This window comes from Diabrotica virgifera, chromosome 8 (genome assembly GCF_917563875.1).
Source record: "Diabrotica virgifera virgifera chromosome 8, PGI_DIABVI_V3a".
NCBI lineage: Eukaryota > Metazoa > Arthropoda > Insecta > Coleoptera > Chrysomelidae > Diabrotica > Diabrotica virgifera.
Genome location: NC_065450.1, coordinates 174,204,772 through 174,222,577, shown reverse-complemented (window position 1 = coordinate 174,222,577; position 17,806 = coordinate 174,204,772). Strand labels below are relative to the sequence as shown.

At 32.9% G+C, this 17,806-nt stretch overlaps 1 protein-coding gene across 3 annotated transcripts in view; it reads left to right on the top strand.

Annotated features, from left to right (window-relative positions):
• LOC126890504 (acetylcholine receptor subunit alpha-type acr-16-like) overlaps nucleotides 1–17,806 on the top strand; it is a 95,814-nt gene that overhangs the window by 26,609 nt on the left and 51,399 nt on the right. Inside the window, exon 1 of one of the 3 annotated variants that reach the window (XM_050659492.1) lies at nucleotides 2,356–2,513. The exons of the other annotated variants lie outside the window; for them this stretch is intronic. Coding sequence (XP_050515449.1) covers nucleotides 2,456–2,513 — 58 coding nt within the window. The 5' untranslated portion in view covers nucleotides 2,356–2,455. Of the gene's footprint in view, nucleotides 1–2,355; nucleotides 2,514–17,806 lie in introns of those variants that run through there. 3 annotated transcript variants of the gene reach the window in all.

Sequence of the window (17,806 nt, the reverse complement as noted above, 5' to 3'; positions counted from 1 at the left end):
GACCGATTTTCATCAGACAAATATTTCAACAATAAAAATGTATGTAGGGTAGGTATTATGTTAAAACATTTTATCTGTAGCCTCTTCTGGAATGTCTTAAAAATATCGAGTTTCATTGATAAAACTTCGCTTTGACCATAATATAATATTTGAGAGATAATGGGTATTTGTGTAATTTGAACTATATGATAGGATAGTGAAAATGACTCATGGTATTCATTATCTCGGGCTATCGCAAACAACAGAGGCACCTGTTATTCATTTATTTATTTCCAACGGTGTTTTAAAAAATTGTTTTTTAAATAATGGTCTTTTAAACAATGAAAGAGCCACTGTTCTTAAATAACATAACATCGTTCCGATGGCAGACGAAATTTACACAATCGAAACTGAGTGAGTTTTTTTACCTAGAAATGAACAATACTCTATACTGTCTACACTCTATTTATACTATAGATACTCTATACAACTATAGGTAAGTTAGATGTGTACTGTGCATATTATATTTCATGTTATTTTAATTATAACGGACTTTATCTATAAGTATACCGTATTTTATTAATTTTTACCATGCTCTCCGGCTAACCTGGATTTTCGATAACCCGGATCGACCGCGGTCCCGATTAATCCGAGTTATCGAGGTTCCACTGTATTAAAATTGAACAGAATTGTACCGAGCTAACCGCAAAAACCGTGATTTCTTTTTTTTTTTATTTTTAGGTTAAAATTGCGATTTTGACAATGTTCCCCCACATAAAATTCAATATAAACCTCATTTTCGTTTTCAGCACCTTCAAAATATAAAGTATGAATAAAATTAGCCATTCACCTCTCCGTGGTCAGTACCTGGTCATTTTAGGGGTATTTCCTGCTCGCCTATTTCTATCGGTACATTTCCCAAATGTATGTTTGTTTGTATATTTGTTTCCTTTGTTATTATCATGTATTTGGTCTTTTTTATATTCATTTTTAGTCCATATTTTTCACAGAAACTGTTTGTTTTGTTTAGCAGTAATTGCAGTTGTTCAGCAGAGCTTGCCTTAATCACGGTGTCATCTGCATATCTTATGTTGTTAATATATCTTCCATTAATTATTATTCCTTCACTTTGAGATATTAGTGTTTCTTCAAACATGGCTTCACTATATACATTAAATAGTAAGAGAGACATAATACATCCCTGCCTAACTCCTCTCCTAATTTCAATTTCTGGACTGGGTTCGTTATCTATTACAATTTGTGTTATTTGATTCCAGTAAAGGTTTTTTATTATTCGTTATTATCGTACGTCCCTTTTGTATATGCTTTTTGTCTTCAGAATTTGGACTAATTTTTCATGTTTTATTTTATCAAATGCTTTTTCAAAATCAACGTAACAAACATGCACATCTACATTCATATCCATGCATCTTTGAGCTAACACATTAAAAGCAAAGAAGGCCTCTCTGGTTCCTAGTCCGTTTCTGAACCCAAACTGACTATTATCTATTCCTTCTTCCAGTTTTTATTTATAAGACCATGTATTATTTTCAAAACTAAGAAGTTAATCCAAATCTGCAATAAAAAAAGGGGGCTCCTATTTAAGATCTTAAAGTAACCGCCCACCCCACCTCCGTGGAGGGTCGTGTTTGGTGTCATTCGATAGATTTTTCAAAAATATTGAATAAGTATATTTTTTGCAGTTTTTCGATCTGATGTTCGGGGTCATCAGATGTGTCGAAATATCGTGGGGTTCCTATTTGAAAATTTAAATTTACCCCCCACCCTTATCCGTGAAAGGTCGCGTTTGGTATCATTCGATAGATTTTTGTAAAATATTGTATATATACATATACGTATTTTTTAGTTTTTCGATCTGACGTGTATTTCTCGAAATATTCGCTTTTTTCTTGTGAAACTTTGTGACTCACCCATTTCCTTACGCCTCGCTCAAACCGTCAGAATTTTTAAATATACCTACACTGTTTTGCATGTACTTAATTACGTTATCTTAATCTGACGATTTCGAGTTTTTCTAAGGTTAAATTTTTTTTCGGACCCCCCTTAACGAACCCCCCTGTAGTAAGATCCAATTTATGGTAGGGGTACATTTACGGGAACAAGGTTTATCCCCATGTGATAATCTGACGCGCTCGAGTAACTGCAAAAATCCCCGCTTGGGCTCCCCTATCATTATATGATGTAACAGGTTGCAAAATAAACATTAAAAAAAATCTAAAACAAATAAAATAAAATATTGAACATTCACGACCGTCTTATTAAAACTTACAACGATTAATACCTTCCAAGTAATTTAAGAATCGATAATGGGTACCATTATGATAATCTAAATGACTTTAAAACTATTTTCCGAAATGATTTAACACGAGTTTCAAACATTCTATGAAATGGTCAGACCAGTTTGTAAACAATTTAGTATTCCACGATCTATTGTGAGTTATGGTTTTTAGCGACTATGATCCGAGATAAACGTTTTTTCAGAGTGCTTGTGGTCTTGTACATAATTTATTTACGTAAGTGAAGATAACAAATTATTTTAATAATAAATTGATTAGTTAAGACGCAGAAATAAATAAAAGTTAATATATTTTAATATTTAAATAAACTACATGTGATTAAAATGTATATTTAATGATGTGCAATTCGCATACATAATGCATATTTAATAGCACTAATCCTTCTTCTTTAAACGGCACTACAGCCCAAAACCTTGGCCTTCTTTATTTCTTGCCTCCACCCTTGTTTATCTTTGGCTGCTTTTCTCCATACACGGACTCCTCTTCCCAGCGTTTTCTTGGCTTTCCAACCGATCTCTTTCCCTGCGTTCTAGCGTTTAGTGCTCTTTTTGGTAGCCCTATCCTCTCCCCATTCTTATCACATATCCGGCCCATTGCAATCTTTGTATTTTAATGAAGTCCGACAAGTGTTTCCTTATAAAGTTGATGAAGCTAGTTGTTGCATCGAATTGTGAAGATTCCGTTTTCCCTCATAGGCCCTAGTATTCTCCTCAGTACTTTCCTTTCGAATTTGTCGAGTTTGTTTTTGGATGTTTCTTTCAGGACCCATGCTTTATTGTCATAGCATGCTATTGGCCGAATCAAGGTTTTATAGATTCTCATCTTTGTATTTCGGTGGACACTTTTAGACCGAAATATTATTTGACAATGAAGCATAGGTCCTGAAAGAAACATCCAAAAACAAACTCGACACATTCGAAAGAAAAGTACTGAGGAGAATACTAGGACCTGTGAGGGAAAACGGAATCTTCACAATTCGATATAACAACTAGCTTTATCAACTTTATAAGGAAACTCTCCTGTCAGACTTCATTAGAATACAAAGATTGCAATGGGCCGGATATGTGATAAGAATGGGGAGAGGATAGGGCTACCAAAAAGAGCACTGAACGCTAGAACGCAGGGAAAGAGATCAGTTGGAAAGCTAAGAAAGCGCGGGGAAGACACTTTGAGGAGTCCGTGTATGGAGAAAAGCAGCCAAACACAAAGAAGGGTGGAGGCAAAAAATAAAGAAGGCCAAGGTTTTGGGCTGTAGTCTCATTAAAGAAGTTAAGGTTAGGCGGTTAGGCGGTTAGGCAAATACAAATTGGACGAGGAAACCTACTGACCAACAGAACTGTTCAACTGAACGCTTATACCGATGATATTAATATTATGAGTAGAACATCAACAGGAGCCCAGGAAAGATACGCAGAGTTAACAACGCAAACAAAAAGGTTTGGTCTGGAGATTAACAAAGAAAAATCAAAAATAGTAATACAGACGAGAAGAAATATAGTCCCACAAAACATTATACATGAAGTTGACATTGAAACGGTTGGAAAGTTTACATACCTGGGAGTAGAAATAGGTATATGCCGACGGATCAGAAGATGGAGAAATACGGAAGAAAATAACGCAGGCAAATAGAACTTATTTTGCCCTCTCCCATATATTATATGATGTCAATAAATCTTTTTCATTTTTAACATGGTCATTTATATCTAGTCAATATCTAGATTTCAAAATTTTCCAGGCGATATAACGAGTTAATTGTCAGTGACCGGGCTTCCAGGTTATTTAGTAGGATACTGTGTATATAATCATGCAATATAGTATCAAGGTACGTTAGATTAAGATCTCGGTTGTAAAAACTCGGCTGAAAAATTTTTCATTTTTAGAAATGCATTTCTAGCATTCTAGCCTCTTCTATATTCTACATTTAGTCTGGTCAGATTATCGGAGAATAGGCCATTTTTGGGAAAAGTTATTTACCAGAAATTTTATTACTGGAATCAAATCTTATGATTCTATATATTAATACCATAGGTATGCAAATTCCGCAGATAGTGTGCTACTTATTTTATAAACAAAATGGCTCCCGAAAATCGTGTTTTTTTCAATTTTTGCTCTATAACTCCAAAGATTTTAACTTTACACCAAAAACACCCAAATAAAAATTAACCGTAATTAAATTTTGCATAGAAACATGCTTTTCCTGATTTACTTCGACGAAAACTTTCCTCGGAAAATGCGGGTTTTTCCAACAAAATCTTTAATTTTCAACTAAAATTTTAGGTAAGTAATTATTTATCAATTAATAAATAACTTGGTGATATAAAAGATCTTTTGGTATAGATTATACACTAATCATCAATATTAACGCACCACCTTAAAAATGGGACATTTTTGATGTCTCGTATTTCCTAAACCTGTGGTGTGATTTTAGTAATTTTTTAGTATATTATTGCTTTATTCTTCAAGAATATCGACGTAATAATATTATTGCTAAACAGGTAAGTGTCATTGTATACCGGGTGTAGTGGGTCACGACCCACCGGTTGGGAAACGCTGTTCCAGCGGATATAAAATATTAAAATTAAAACTCAACTGTAGCCTTAGGCTTTTTTAACAATTTGGTTTTTGATTCATTCGCTTATGTGGGATAATAAAAAAGATAGGTACTTTAACAACTAGCCATTTTATTCATCAATACAGGGTGTTTCTAAATACATAAGTGCAACAAACTTTAAGGGGTAATTCTGCATGAAAAAATAAGGACCGTTTGCTTTATAAACATATGTCCACAAATACTTCGTTTCCGAGATAAGGGATGTTGAATTTTTTCTTACAAACTGACGATTTATTTATTGCTCTAAAACCGGTTGAGATATGCAAATCAAATTTGGTAGGTTTTAAGAGGTAGTTATTGTGCATTTTTTGACATACAATTAAGAATTTTATATTCACCATTGGCGTGCGTACGGAATGTATCTAAAATATTTATACCCGCATGGACGCCAATGGTGAATATAAAATTTTTAGTTGTATGTTAAAAATGCGCAATAACTACCTCTTAAAACCTACCAACTTTCATTTGCATATCTCAACCAGTTTTTTATAAGGGTTTTTAGTAAATTTGGTTTTTTACATCAAAATAAAATTATTATATAGTACTTTTTAAGGAAGCATTTCGTGATACTAATACGTTTTTATTAGTTAATTTCATTTTTACAAAATTCATTTATAGATTGCTCGGAGTTATCTATAAAAAAAACTGAAACTAGCGGAAGAATTTTTGGTAAAGGTTCTGAATAACTCAGAAAATGTGAAAACTTTTGATGAATTACGCTTTTGTTTATATGACCATGGAGGCGTTTCTCTTGTTGAAGATATGCCACCAACATCAAACTTAATCCAATTGCATATAAAACGACCATTTTATGTAGTGTACACACAATCAACGTGCCTCGAAGCTACTGCAAAATAACTCGATCCACTTTTAGATGGATATCATATAGATAACGAAACTCTGAAGCCCCAAAAAGTTTTAATTTTAATGCCTTCAAGATCAGATTTAGTACCACTATGTGTCTGTAAAAATTGCTTATGCAGATGTAAAAAAGCTGAGATTCTCTGTATATCTCGATGCAGATATATGAAAGAAAATGTTTGTAAAAATAGTAATATTAAATAATAGCAACTTACTTTTTAGTTATATTTCTGAAATATTAGTTTTTAATGTTTTAAGCTAGAAAAATTAGTTTTTAAGCTTTTCTTATTTAGTACAAAAAATAGAAGACAAAGTAAATATAATGAAAGGTGATACGAGATATAGCATAATGATTTAATTATAAGAATTATATGATAAAATTGTATTAGGATCTTCAAAAATGAAAAATTGAAAAATATATATAAAGATAACGTATATACAGTGTGTCCACGGATGAGGTGCCCAAGAGGAAAAACTTTTATATTTTCAATTTTAGCGAAAAATGTCATTCTTGATAAAAAGTTTGCTTGTTCTAAAATCTCATAAAACGAAATAAAAATACAAGTTTTTCAAGACCTGCTTAATTTTGTAGCCAATCTTATGTAAATCCCTATAAATTTTTGCATTAAATTCGAAATCGTGACAATAATCTAGTGTTGCTAAGCTACAATGTAGCTTAGTAATTGTCAACTCCGATAAATAATTTGTCAATTGTCATTTTTTTCGACAATGTTAAGCGTTCAACAAATGATTTATCTGTCATATATAAATAAAAATTAAAAATTTATGTCGAAAAAAATGACAATTCGCAAATTATTTATCGGAGTTGACAGTTACTAAACTACATTGTAGCTTAGCAACACTAGATTATTGTTACTATGTCGAACTTAGTGCAAAAATTTATAGGGATTTACGTAAAATTGGCTACAAAATTAAGCAGGATCTGAAAAATAATTTTATTTCGTTTTATGGGGTTTTAGAACAAGCAAAACTTTTTTATCAAGAATGACATTTTTCGCTAAAATTTAAAATAAAAAAGTTTTTCCTCTTGTGCACCCCATCCGTGGACACACTGTATACATAGAAATTATAATTTGCATCGAGAAGTTAGCACGTGAACCTTTACGCTGTGAGCCTATCTTGCGCCTCAGAGCGCGCTATTAAAATATCGATATCTTGGCCAAAAACAAACTTAAAACATTTTAGTAAGCTCGAAATGTTCCTTTTGAGTTCTTCTATCATTATTGTTAATTAAAGTATAAATGTTTATAGCACAAATTTGCTTGAAACCCTTATAACAAATTAATGTACACTTTTTTTAAGAAAATTGTAATTTCAAACGGGTATAACTTTAAAATACATGAAGATCAAGTAATTTAACAAACTTTGTTGGGAAGCCTCTTAATTAAGCTTTAAAATGAGACCTTCTAAGGCTAATTTTCATGCGTAGAAGCCGAGTTACGATCGATGAAACTTCGAAAAATACTTATTTTGCAATCTGCAATTTGCATTGTGCACTAATTTTACAATATCTTGAGTTATAATTATTAGATTAAAGTTTGGTAAAAGCCGTTTTCTTCGTTTTTTATTAAGAAACAAATTTTATTTGAAACATTTGTTTTTATCTCTTTTAGTTTATAAGCCAGACCCTTATAAACAATAAATTTATAAACAATTTAATTGTTTATAACAATTTTTTGACCACTCGCGAAATCCAGCCTCGAAATTTGTGATCAGCAGCCAAAAGTCCATAAGAAACCATTGAGTTTATTCATCAGAATTGAAAAGGACACGGACACGGTGACCTCTATTTGGCGCCTAGACTATTCGTGCTTACTTATCAAATGTCTTTTCATAATCTATGAAACACAAACATACATCTTTTTGTTGATCGCGAGGTTTTGCATGAATACAATGAAACTAAACAAGGCCTCTCGAGTCTGGAGTTCCCATAATATAGTTCATGTTGTGAAGCCCCTCCCGTCTGAACAAATTTCTGATTTGGTTTCTTTGCGGATTCCTATTCAAAACCCCTTGATTCTTAACTCCTATTCAATGTCCCCTTTAAACAAATCTGAAGAGTGCCGTGCGAAATTTTTGGGCAGAAATTGTTTAAACAATTTTTTTTAAACAAATTCAAACGATCAAATTTTTATATATCTATATAACCCGTTTTTAGGCGTCAACGCCCTTCCGCTAGGGATCTATGGAGGAGTATCATCGAGCCGCAAGCCCTTATCGCTTGCCGTACCGTTCCCCCATAGGCCGAGCAGACACCAGCTCATTCCAGATCAAGCCTTAGATTTAGACTACGACTACGACGTTAGCCTTTTAACTTTTGTATTCACCGACCGCCGGGGCTCAAACCTCGATCGCATATCCTCTAGTACTCTAGTCCAGCGGTTCTCAATCTTTTTTGGTGACGGAACCCTTTTGGAAAGCAACATATTTAACGGAACCCTACAATAAAACAATAATAGCAATAAGCATAATCAAATTCCAATGTAACAGTTACTTATTACTTACTTACATAACAAGTATGATAATAGAATATAATATTAAAATAAAAAAAATCTAACTAATGGGAGGTATGAAACTGTTTTTCAGTTTTCATCAATTGGTTGATATCAGGTTTGATATATGACATTAATTTGAAGTCTCATATCAGGTTCGGCGTCCAGTCTATTGCGGTATTTTGTTTTTGTGGCTGCATATGTTGAGAATCCTGTTTCGCATAAATATGTTGTTGGGAACGGGAGAAGAATATTCAGAGCCATTATGGCAATCATTGGATATTCATCACGGATTCTGCACCAAAAATCTTTGAGAGGCGTCGTTTTAAACAGTGACTCCATAAATGTGTCTGATGACATTTCTAAAAGAGATTCGTATATATCGTTTGACATATTTTCGGGCTTTTGTAAGTTGGGTTTATGAATCCATGAATTCAGTTTTATTTTTGTCTTCTGTTCTTCGGGAAAATACATCAAAAGATGCACGCATGGAAGTGAGATATTTGACCAATTCTTCAAATACATCATCTTGGAACATTTCTGAGTCCGTATCGCTAACAAGCTGAGTAAAGCTTTCTATTTTTCTCTTTCTGACGCAAATAATTAAAAAATCTAATTTTCTTTTGAACGCAGTTATTTTGTTACAGGCCTGGAACACTGTTGTCTGTTTACCTTGCAATGATAAATTTAAATCCTTCAGTTTTTGAAAGATATCCGCCATAAAAGACAGTCGGAACAACCAAGTTTTATCATACAAATGGTCTTTCAAATTGAAATAAGTATCTGAAAGAAACATTTGTAACTCGGCTCTAACTTCAAATAGCCTTGTTAAAGTTTTACCCCGAGATAGCCATCGCACTTCTGTATGGAGCAGCAGTGTTTTATATTTGCTGCCATGATCTTCACACAATAATGAGAACAATCGGGAATAGGGTCGTGATTTGATAAAATTAATTCTTTTTACTGCTTCATCCATAACTAATTTTAGATTTGACGGCATTTACTTCATCGCAAGTGCTTGTATATGCAGGATATAATGGCTGGAGCTATAATTAGGAGCTTTATTTTTTATTCGTGACACTAATCCTGCTGTTTTACCTGTCATCGCCTTGGCCCCATCAGTAAAAATGTCAATGCAATCGTTCCAACTGAGATTATTTTCCTCAAAAAACATAATTATTTTATTAAAAATTTCCTCTCCGGTTGTGTTTGTGGGCAGCGGTGAACACATAAGCTTGTCTTCATCAAAAGAACTTTCATATGGATATGTCACGATAACCAGCAAGCTATCCAGACCAGCGACATCAGTAGACTCATCTATTTGCAAGGCAAATCGTGTTTTTTGTAGACGTGTAGATAACTAGGTAGTTCTTGTATGACGTAGCTGGCCAGATCATGAATACGCCGTGAAACAGTATCGTTCGATAGCGGTACAGTAGAAAGATGCTTTGCAGATTTTTCATCGAGCATTGATTTTGTTATGTCTAACACACATGGTTTTATTAAATTTTTAGCGATATTGTGCGCTTCAACTGCTTGTGCAATGCGATAGCTAACTAAATATGATGCCTCTGTAGCCTTTTCATTGAAAGTTTTGGTTACATGCATTATAGTTTTTTGACTTTCCAATTACTGTTCTTTTTTACGTATAAAAAATTCTTTATTCTTGTTTTTAGACTCGGGGTGTACAGTTTCTAAATGTCGGCGCAACTTAGCAGGTGCCATTGGAACTATTAGGAAACAGTTTCCTACATAAAATGCAGATAGGTGAGCCGTTGGAATTAACAAATCCGAAACTGTGTCATCATACTTCCTATTTTTCGCCTTTGAAAACGTGAAACTTGACGTCGTTGCATAATCGTCTTGACCGGTAATTGCTGTATACTCCGCGCGTACTGCTTTCGAACATTCGGCTTCAGTAGAAGATGTTGTTGCATCACGTTTAACGCCTATAAGCCAACGTTCCATTCTTCTTTATTAAAAACCAGAAAATAACGTACGATCACAAACAACAAAAGTACAAAACTGATACAATCAGAATACAGTAGTAGAAAAATAAACACTTTTTTCTAGCAGGACTACTGACAGTACTGACTAAAGGACTAAGTCACCAAAGAATGCCCCAACCAACCAAGTTGGTTGGGGTATCCTTTGGTCACACTAAGTCGTGTATCGGCGGTGACAGGCTAGTAAAATTGTATGAGGCAACAGGAGGCAACTAAGTTCGACCTGTGGTTCGACCACACCTCGTTAATCGTGCTATACCGCGTCAGAAAAGTCGAACAGAGAGAGGTGTTTTAAATTTTTTTCTAAATTCTCGCGGAACCCTTACAGGGGTATCGCGGAACCCTAGGATTCCGCGGAACCCACTTTGAGTATCGCTGCTCTAGTCTATATTCGTCTAAGGAGCGCCTTAGACCGCTAGGCTATCTGACCGACATCAACTTTTTAACTCTGGAAAATATTTTTTTTAGGATCTTTGGGCCATTCTAAACACGAAAAGTATTGAATTTTGTGCAGATTCATTTGCAAATTTTGTGATTGCCTATTTATCTTTTACAAGAATCAGTTCCAATAGAATCTAATCCAATCCAATAAAATAAAAAAAGTTTTCATTTCCCTCTCATCTTTTCTGCCTGTTTCGCTTACCTCAACTTTTTCGTCGTAAAGCTTTCTTCTTCTTTCTCTATATTATAAAAATTTTTCCAGCCACCGGCTTTTGCGTTTGTTCATTTTTTTTTTGAGTTTGATGGCCTTGGCCGAGCCAATTAGCCAGACATTTTGTTATTTTAAAAATAAAACAAATTTGATTTTTCAATCACAGGAATTTTTTCTGTATTTCTAACTCTAAATACATAACAAACTAACATTATTATCTACAATTATTATCTAAATAATACTCTGTTTTGGTTGTTCATTTTTTTTTGTAATTTTTTTTTTGTATTTTTTGTTGCATTTTTTTATATTGTTAATTTGTTATTTTTTATTATTTTTTGTATTGTTATTTTTTATAAATTGTTTTTTTTACTACGCTAAGACGTAACCCCGATTCATTCTCGCGGAGGTTTACATCTTCTTAGTTAGTTTTTTTTTTGTTTCTTTTGTTGCTTTTTTTATTTTTTTTTGTTGCTTTTTTTATTTTTTCTGTTTTTTTTTCTTTTCTTTTCTCTTTTTTTGTTCTTTTCTTTTTTCAATTATAATATACAATAATTACTTAAATCTACAGGGTTTAAAACAAAATAACAACAAAACAAACATGTTTGTTTTGTTTTAACAAACATGCCTGCTTTATTGACTTTAATGCTTTTCTGTCAGTGTTATCTTTCTGGGTAAAAAGGAATCTTTGTATTTAAAAAGGAGTTTATCGAGATACCGACGACAGTGATTATGAGCATGGATGATCTAATTTTTGACTACTATGTAATTAAAGGATTATGGTTTCATTTTCTCGTTAAGAAAAATTTTGAATGTTATCGTTATTATTTTATCAGCCATTACCATACTATAGATACAATAGAATTTGTAATAATGCTAATGACTTTCACGTTTATCTCACTCCCATTTTCTCCAGATTTTCTTTGACTGCATCTTTGCACCTTTTTCTAGGCCGTCCTACAGACCTTCTTCCATATAGCCTTTCCCAAAACACATTGGTTATAAGGCGATTGTCGTTACTGCTGTACAGTCTGTTCCAACGAAAATTTGACCCCCCCAGAAACTCAGAAACCAAGGGCTTCTTCAAAATAAAAAAAAAACACGTCAATTTATAATGGGAGGGGGACGAATTTTCATGCAAAATTCATCCCCTCAAATGTAACCCCCTACTACCCCGCATCAACCCCACTTTTTTTAAATAGCAAGTGTGGTCCAGTGGCACATCATTTGAAAGGTAATTTTTTTCTCTAAACGACACCCTATTTTATTAAATTTTCGTAATAAGTTTGAAGACAATTTTGGATTTAACAAATTTATTATCATCATCATCATCAATGGTGCTACAGCCCTATGAAAGAGCCTCAATCTTCCCAAGTCTATTACGCCAGTCAGTTCTATCCATTGCCAACCGTTGACAGTTTGCTGCGCCTATTTTTCTCCCATCCTCATCCACACCATCCTTCCATCTGAGTTTTGGCCTACCCCTATTTCTACTTCCCACAGGTTGTGACATAAGGATCCTTCTAGGAGGGATTGTTCTGCTGTGATCTTGCTAGATGTCCTGCCTATCTTACTACTCCTTTCTTATAAGAGATACGTCTTTCCCACCAAATATATGTTTATATCTGTGTTATACCTCGTAGTTGTACCTCCTCCTCCAAACACCATTTTCACAGATGCCACCGAATATTTCTTTCAGGATCCTTCGTTCAAATATAAACAGAAGGTATTCATCTGCCTTGGAGATGGTCCATGTCTCCGATCCATATGTTAACACTGATTGTATAAGGGTTTTATATAATATGTAGGGGAGTGCAATTAGAACGAAAACATGCATTGTTTCGAAAAAATTCAAACAAGCTTATAACGTATGGTCCTAAAGTTTTGGGAAAAATTTCACCTGGTCTGATTGAGAAGCAAAATGCATTTAACAAAGAAGGCCATGGAATTGAAATGTCATCAGTTATTGACATTTAATAAACAAAGCAGAATATTTTGGTTTGTGCTCTGCAAAATGTCTTAAAAAATTGATATTCGTCGAGGTGTTTATAATATGGTTGGGCGAATGTCGAAACGAGATATTGTTAATATTTATCGAGATCAAAACATAAGCAAATCGACAATTTATCGCACAATCAGAGAATGTGAAGAAGGGATACCATGTGTTAACTTGCGTAAAAGTGGCCGACCGCGGATTTTGAACCATATAAGAGAGGCAAGACTGATTGAAGCAGCTAAGAACAAAATTGGGGTCTCACAGAGAAGACTGGCCAGAAGATTTCATGTTGGAAAGACTACAGTATACAGGACCCTATCGAGTAACAATATTATCTACCGGAAAAGAAGGAAAGCTGCAAAATACACAGAGGATCAATTAGAGAGAATTCCGAGATGTTGCCGCGCGTTAAGGCGAGTGCATTTCGTCAACAAGTTGATCGTGATGGACGATGAAAAATATTTTACTTTGTCCAATTCTGAGATGAAGGGTAACGATGGGTTTTACACGAACGATTACGAAAATGTACCTGATGAAATAAAATTCAAAAGTAAGAAAAAATTTGAGGACAAAATTTTGGTATGGTGTGCAATTTCTGAGGCTGGCTTTATCTCACAGCCCTACATTGGTGTTGTTCGAGGCGAAGCCTTAAACGCAAATATTTATATTCAAAGATGTCTCTCTAAATTGCTTCAGTTTGTGAACACACATCATGCAAATGATCAAATAGTCTTTTGGCCAGATCTTGCTTCATGTCATTACGCGAGGATCACAAGGGACTGGTACGAAACTAACAACATTACCTTTGTACCGAAAGCAGACAATCCCCCCAACCTACCTCAGGCTCGTCCAATTGAAGAGTTCTGGGCAATATTAAGTCGGAAAGTCTATATTAACGGATGTGAAGCACAAAATCAGGAACGGTTAAGACGCCGCATATATACAAAAATTAGAGAAATTGACGCCGAGGTCGTCCAAAGGATGATGCAACGTGTCAGGGGAATTATTAGGCAAATCGAAAATAATGGTCCCTTTTCTGTCATTTGAGTTTTGATTTATAATAAGGATAGTTAAGTTAAATTTTTGAATAATTTAATAAAAATATGAGATTATTGTGGTCAGAGTTATATGCTTTTGAAATTTTTCCCAAAACTTTAGGACCATACGTTATTTTTCTGAAACTTTTTTTGTTAGTTTATATACATGTTAAAGTAAAAAGTTCTACTCGCAGATTTGGCCGCTAATTGTTTATTAATTGTTTAAACAATAACAATTGTTTTGTATAAATAATTTTAAAAATATCGTTAAATTCATCATTTTACTTTGATCAAATATTTTTCTATTTTGTTTTTTGATAATTCTTATACAGAAGCTCTTATACAGTATGTCTGCGTAGCTAGTAACCACATGGAAAACTTTTTTCTTATTAATTTTACGAAAAAATGTTATTCTTCATAAAATGCTCTGGATAGTCAAAACTCTAAAACTCAACCATCATATATCAAATTTTATCAATTATATACGAGTTATGTCAAAAATATGAATTTCTTTAGAGAGTAAAGTACCTTTATATTCCAGAATATCAAAAAATGATATTATGAAAAGTTGTTTGAAATTAAAAACTATGTTTAAATATACAATTACATCATTCTAATCGAATAAAAAAATTTTAATCTTTTCTCAAATTACGGATACTCATCATCATTTTATTACAATTATGATAACTATTTTATTATCACTTTCACGAAAAAAAGTTATTCTTCATAAAATGCTCTCCCTGGTCTAAAATCTAAGATACAACCATCAGATATTAAACTTTTTTAATTTTATACGAGGTATATAAAAAATATGAATTTTTCTTAAGAGTTAAGTGCCTTTATTAATCACAATATTTTAATTAGAAGGGTGTAATTTAACACCAAAACAAATTTTTTAATTCCATACAACTTTTCTTAATAACAATTTTCGATATTGTGAAATTTAAAGGTACTTTACTCTTGAATGAAATTCATATTTTTTGACATATCTCGTATAAAATTAATTAAATTTGATATTTAATGATTGCCTTTTAGATTATATACGATGCAGAGTATTTTATAAACAATAACTTTTTTCGTAAAACTGATAATAAAAAACTTATCAATAGGTTCCAAGTTACGCAGACATAGTGTATGAGCTAAAAAAAATTTTTTTGCTGAACATTTATTATTATTGAAGCTTATTAAATGTATTTTAAGTAAGTTTTACAGAAAAAGTTTTGATCACTTTGTATAAACATTTTTTTAGCTGGTAATTTTCGGTTTTTGTATTACATTTTTGTCATCTTTCTTAATCTTCTCAAAAAGAAATAGTTTATTTCATTTTTAAAGTAAAATAATTCAGTGTATTTTAAAGATTACATCCTAAAATTTAAAAAAAACCGCTTACAAAACTGTAATAGATCCGTTCAAACTTGAATAATACCGTCTTAAAGTGGTGATAATTCTATAAAACTACGAAGATTTCAAAAATTACATTATTTGAGACGTCATATCATTTGAATTAAATTTTTGAGATTTTTTTCGAATGAAACATTTAGTAAGACGCTTAAAAGGTAAGTTGTGCAAAATTGAGAGTTTTATAAGAAAAATTGTATTAGTTACACATTTTTAAATAATTTTTAAACAAAATTCATGTAAGGCTCACTTTCCGCTCACACCGTACTTATGCCCATACATTTTATTTTTTTCTATTATAACCATAAGATAGCTTAATTATTCTTCTTTCATGTTCAATTTGCAAAATTCCATTTGGTCCATTAGTTAAAGAATTACATTAAAATAACTCAACCGTGGACTTCGCCGTACTCTAGTTTACAGTGCGCCAATGTTTGTGAGAAGGGTGACTTTAGCGTTATAAATAAAACATTATAGAAGATACAGATTTAATTTTAGAAAATTCTTTATATAAGGTTTTTTTTGTAAAATTTTCTGAATTTTTCAATAGTCACGTCAGTTTTTTCTAAAATTTATATTTTCGGAGTTATTTAAAAAAAACATCGAATTTCGCAGTTCATTTGTTTAATAAAAAATGAAGGACCCACTTTTCGAGTAGAACTTTTTGATATGTTGTTTATTAAACATTTCTTAATGCAATTACAAAAAGTTCTATCTTGTTTGATTTTTTCCGAAGTGAAAATCTATATGCACTCCCCTAATGGTTATTTTTGTTTTTTGACTTAAGTTTCTGCTTCTCATATGTCTACTCAGTCCAAAATAGCATATAATATGTTTGCTACGATTATCCTTTGCTTGATTTCTTCCGTCATAACGTTCTCCTTGGTGATCAGGGAGCCTAAGTATGTGAATTTGTCCACCACTTCAAAGGTAGAGTTATCAACCGTGATTGGTGACCGATGTTTCTGGCTCTATTGTTGGGTGTTGATGATCATCTTAGTTTCCTCCTCGTTTACTTGCAGGCCCATATTTTTGAAACAAATTTGTTATAAGTTAGTTAAATCCAAAATTATCTTTAAAGTTATTATTTATTTTCAAATTAAAAAAAAATAGATGGTCGTACAGACAAAAAAAAAAAATACCTTTCAAATGATGTGCCACTCGACTGCACTTGCTATTTAAAAAAAGTAGGGGGGTAAAAAAGTAGATGCGGGGCAGTAGGGGGTTACATTTGAGGGCATACATTTTGCATGGAAATTCTTCCCCCCTTCTATACAAATTGATGTGTCTTTTTTAAATTGTGAAGAAACTCTTGTCTTCAGAGTTTCTGGTGGGTGGGGTCAAATTTTCGTTGCAACACACTGTATATTACAGAGGTGGCCAAGCACCTTGATAGTCCGAACCATTTTTCAAAATTTGAAATTTTTCGCGAGCCGCAATTAAATTATCTAAAAAGTGTAAAAAAAGTATTAAATTCTTCTCCCACTGTTTGCATTTCACGAATTTTAATGTGAAATATAATGGTGTACATTATTGTTTCAAATATGCAAATAATTCAACAAGCAGCCTTTAGTACTAATTCAGGATACTTCGATTCTTCATAATCCAGCTTTGCGGCGCCTTCTCCCTGTCAATTAATCTCTTTGAGGGCCAAATATCATTCTGCGAACTTTGCCTTCAAATACCAGTACAATGCTTCGAAGTTGTGGTCATTAATAGTTATGTAATTCTAACTCTTGGTTTTCAATTAGCGTCTCTTTGCGAAGACAATGACGTCGACTTTGCAAAGTATTAAGACACTTACTCAACACACACTACACATGACATTAAGTAAGTACCTCATGTTGTGACTGGCTGAATGACATAAAGTCCATGCCATAAAAAAACTCTTGGTCTTGAATTTTTGGTTACTAGCATGTATTTTGTCTTCTCTTCATTTATTCGAGGGCCCAGACTAGGTACCTGTTTCTTCCTCAAGTTGTGAAAACACCTCGAGTTATGATAAGGGGTCTGCTTGTCCAAGTCAATTTAAGATATTTTGAAACATAAAAAATGAAAGTAATTTAGGTATATTTATTGAGAGCCATAAATAATAATTCAAAGAGCCACATGCGGCTCGGGAGCCACAGTTTGGCCACCCTTGGTATATTATTACAATTCTCTAACCCAATGAAAAATACATTATCAGTTAAAACCGTATTTTTGCTTGTCCTCGACAGTGCTTCAAAATATTGGGAGAACTTGCTATTCACTTTCTCAGCATAGCCGACCCACGACCCGTTTAAGTCAAATATTTTATCCCAAATCCAAAATATTCTCAAATTCGTGAAATATAGATACTGCACCGTAACTTTTCTTATTTTCTAGCACAACCTCTATTTGCAAAAAAAAAACATTAAAACAATAAATATAATTATTTGCCGTTATAACCTTGAAAA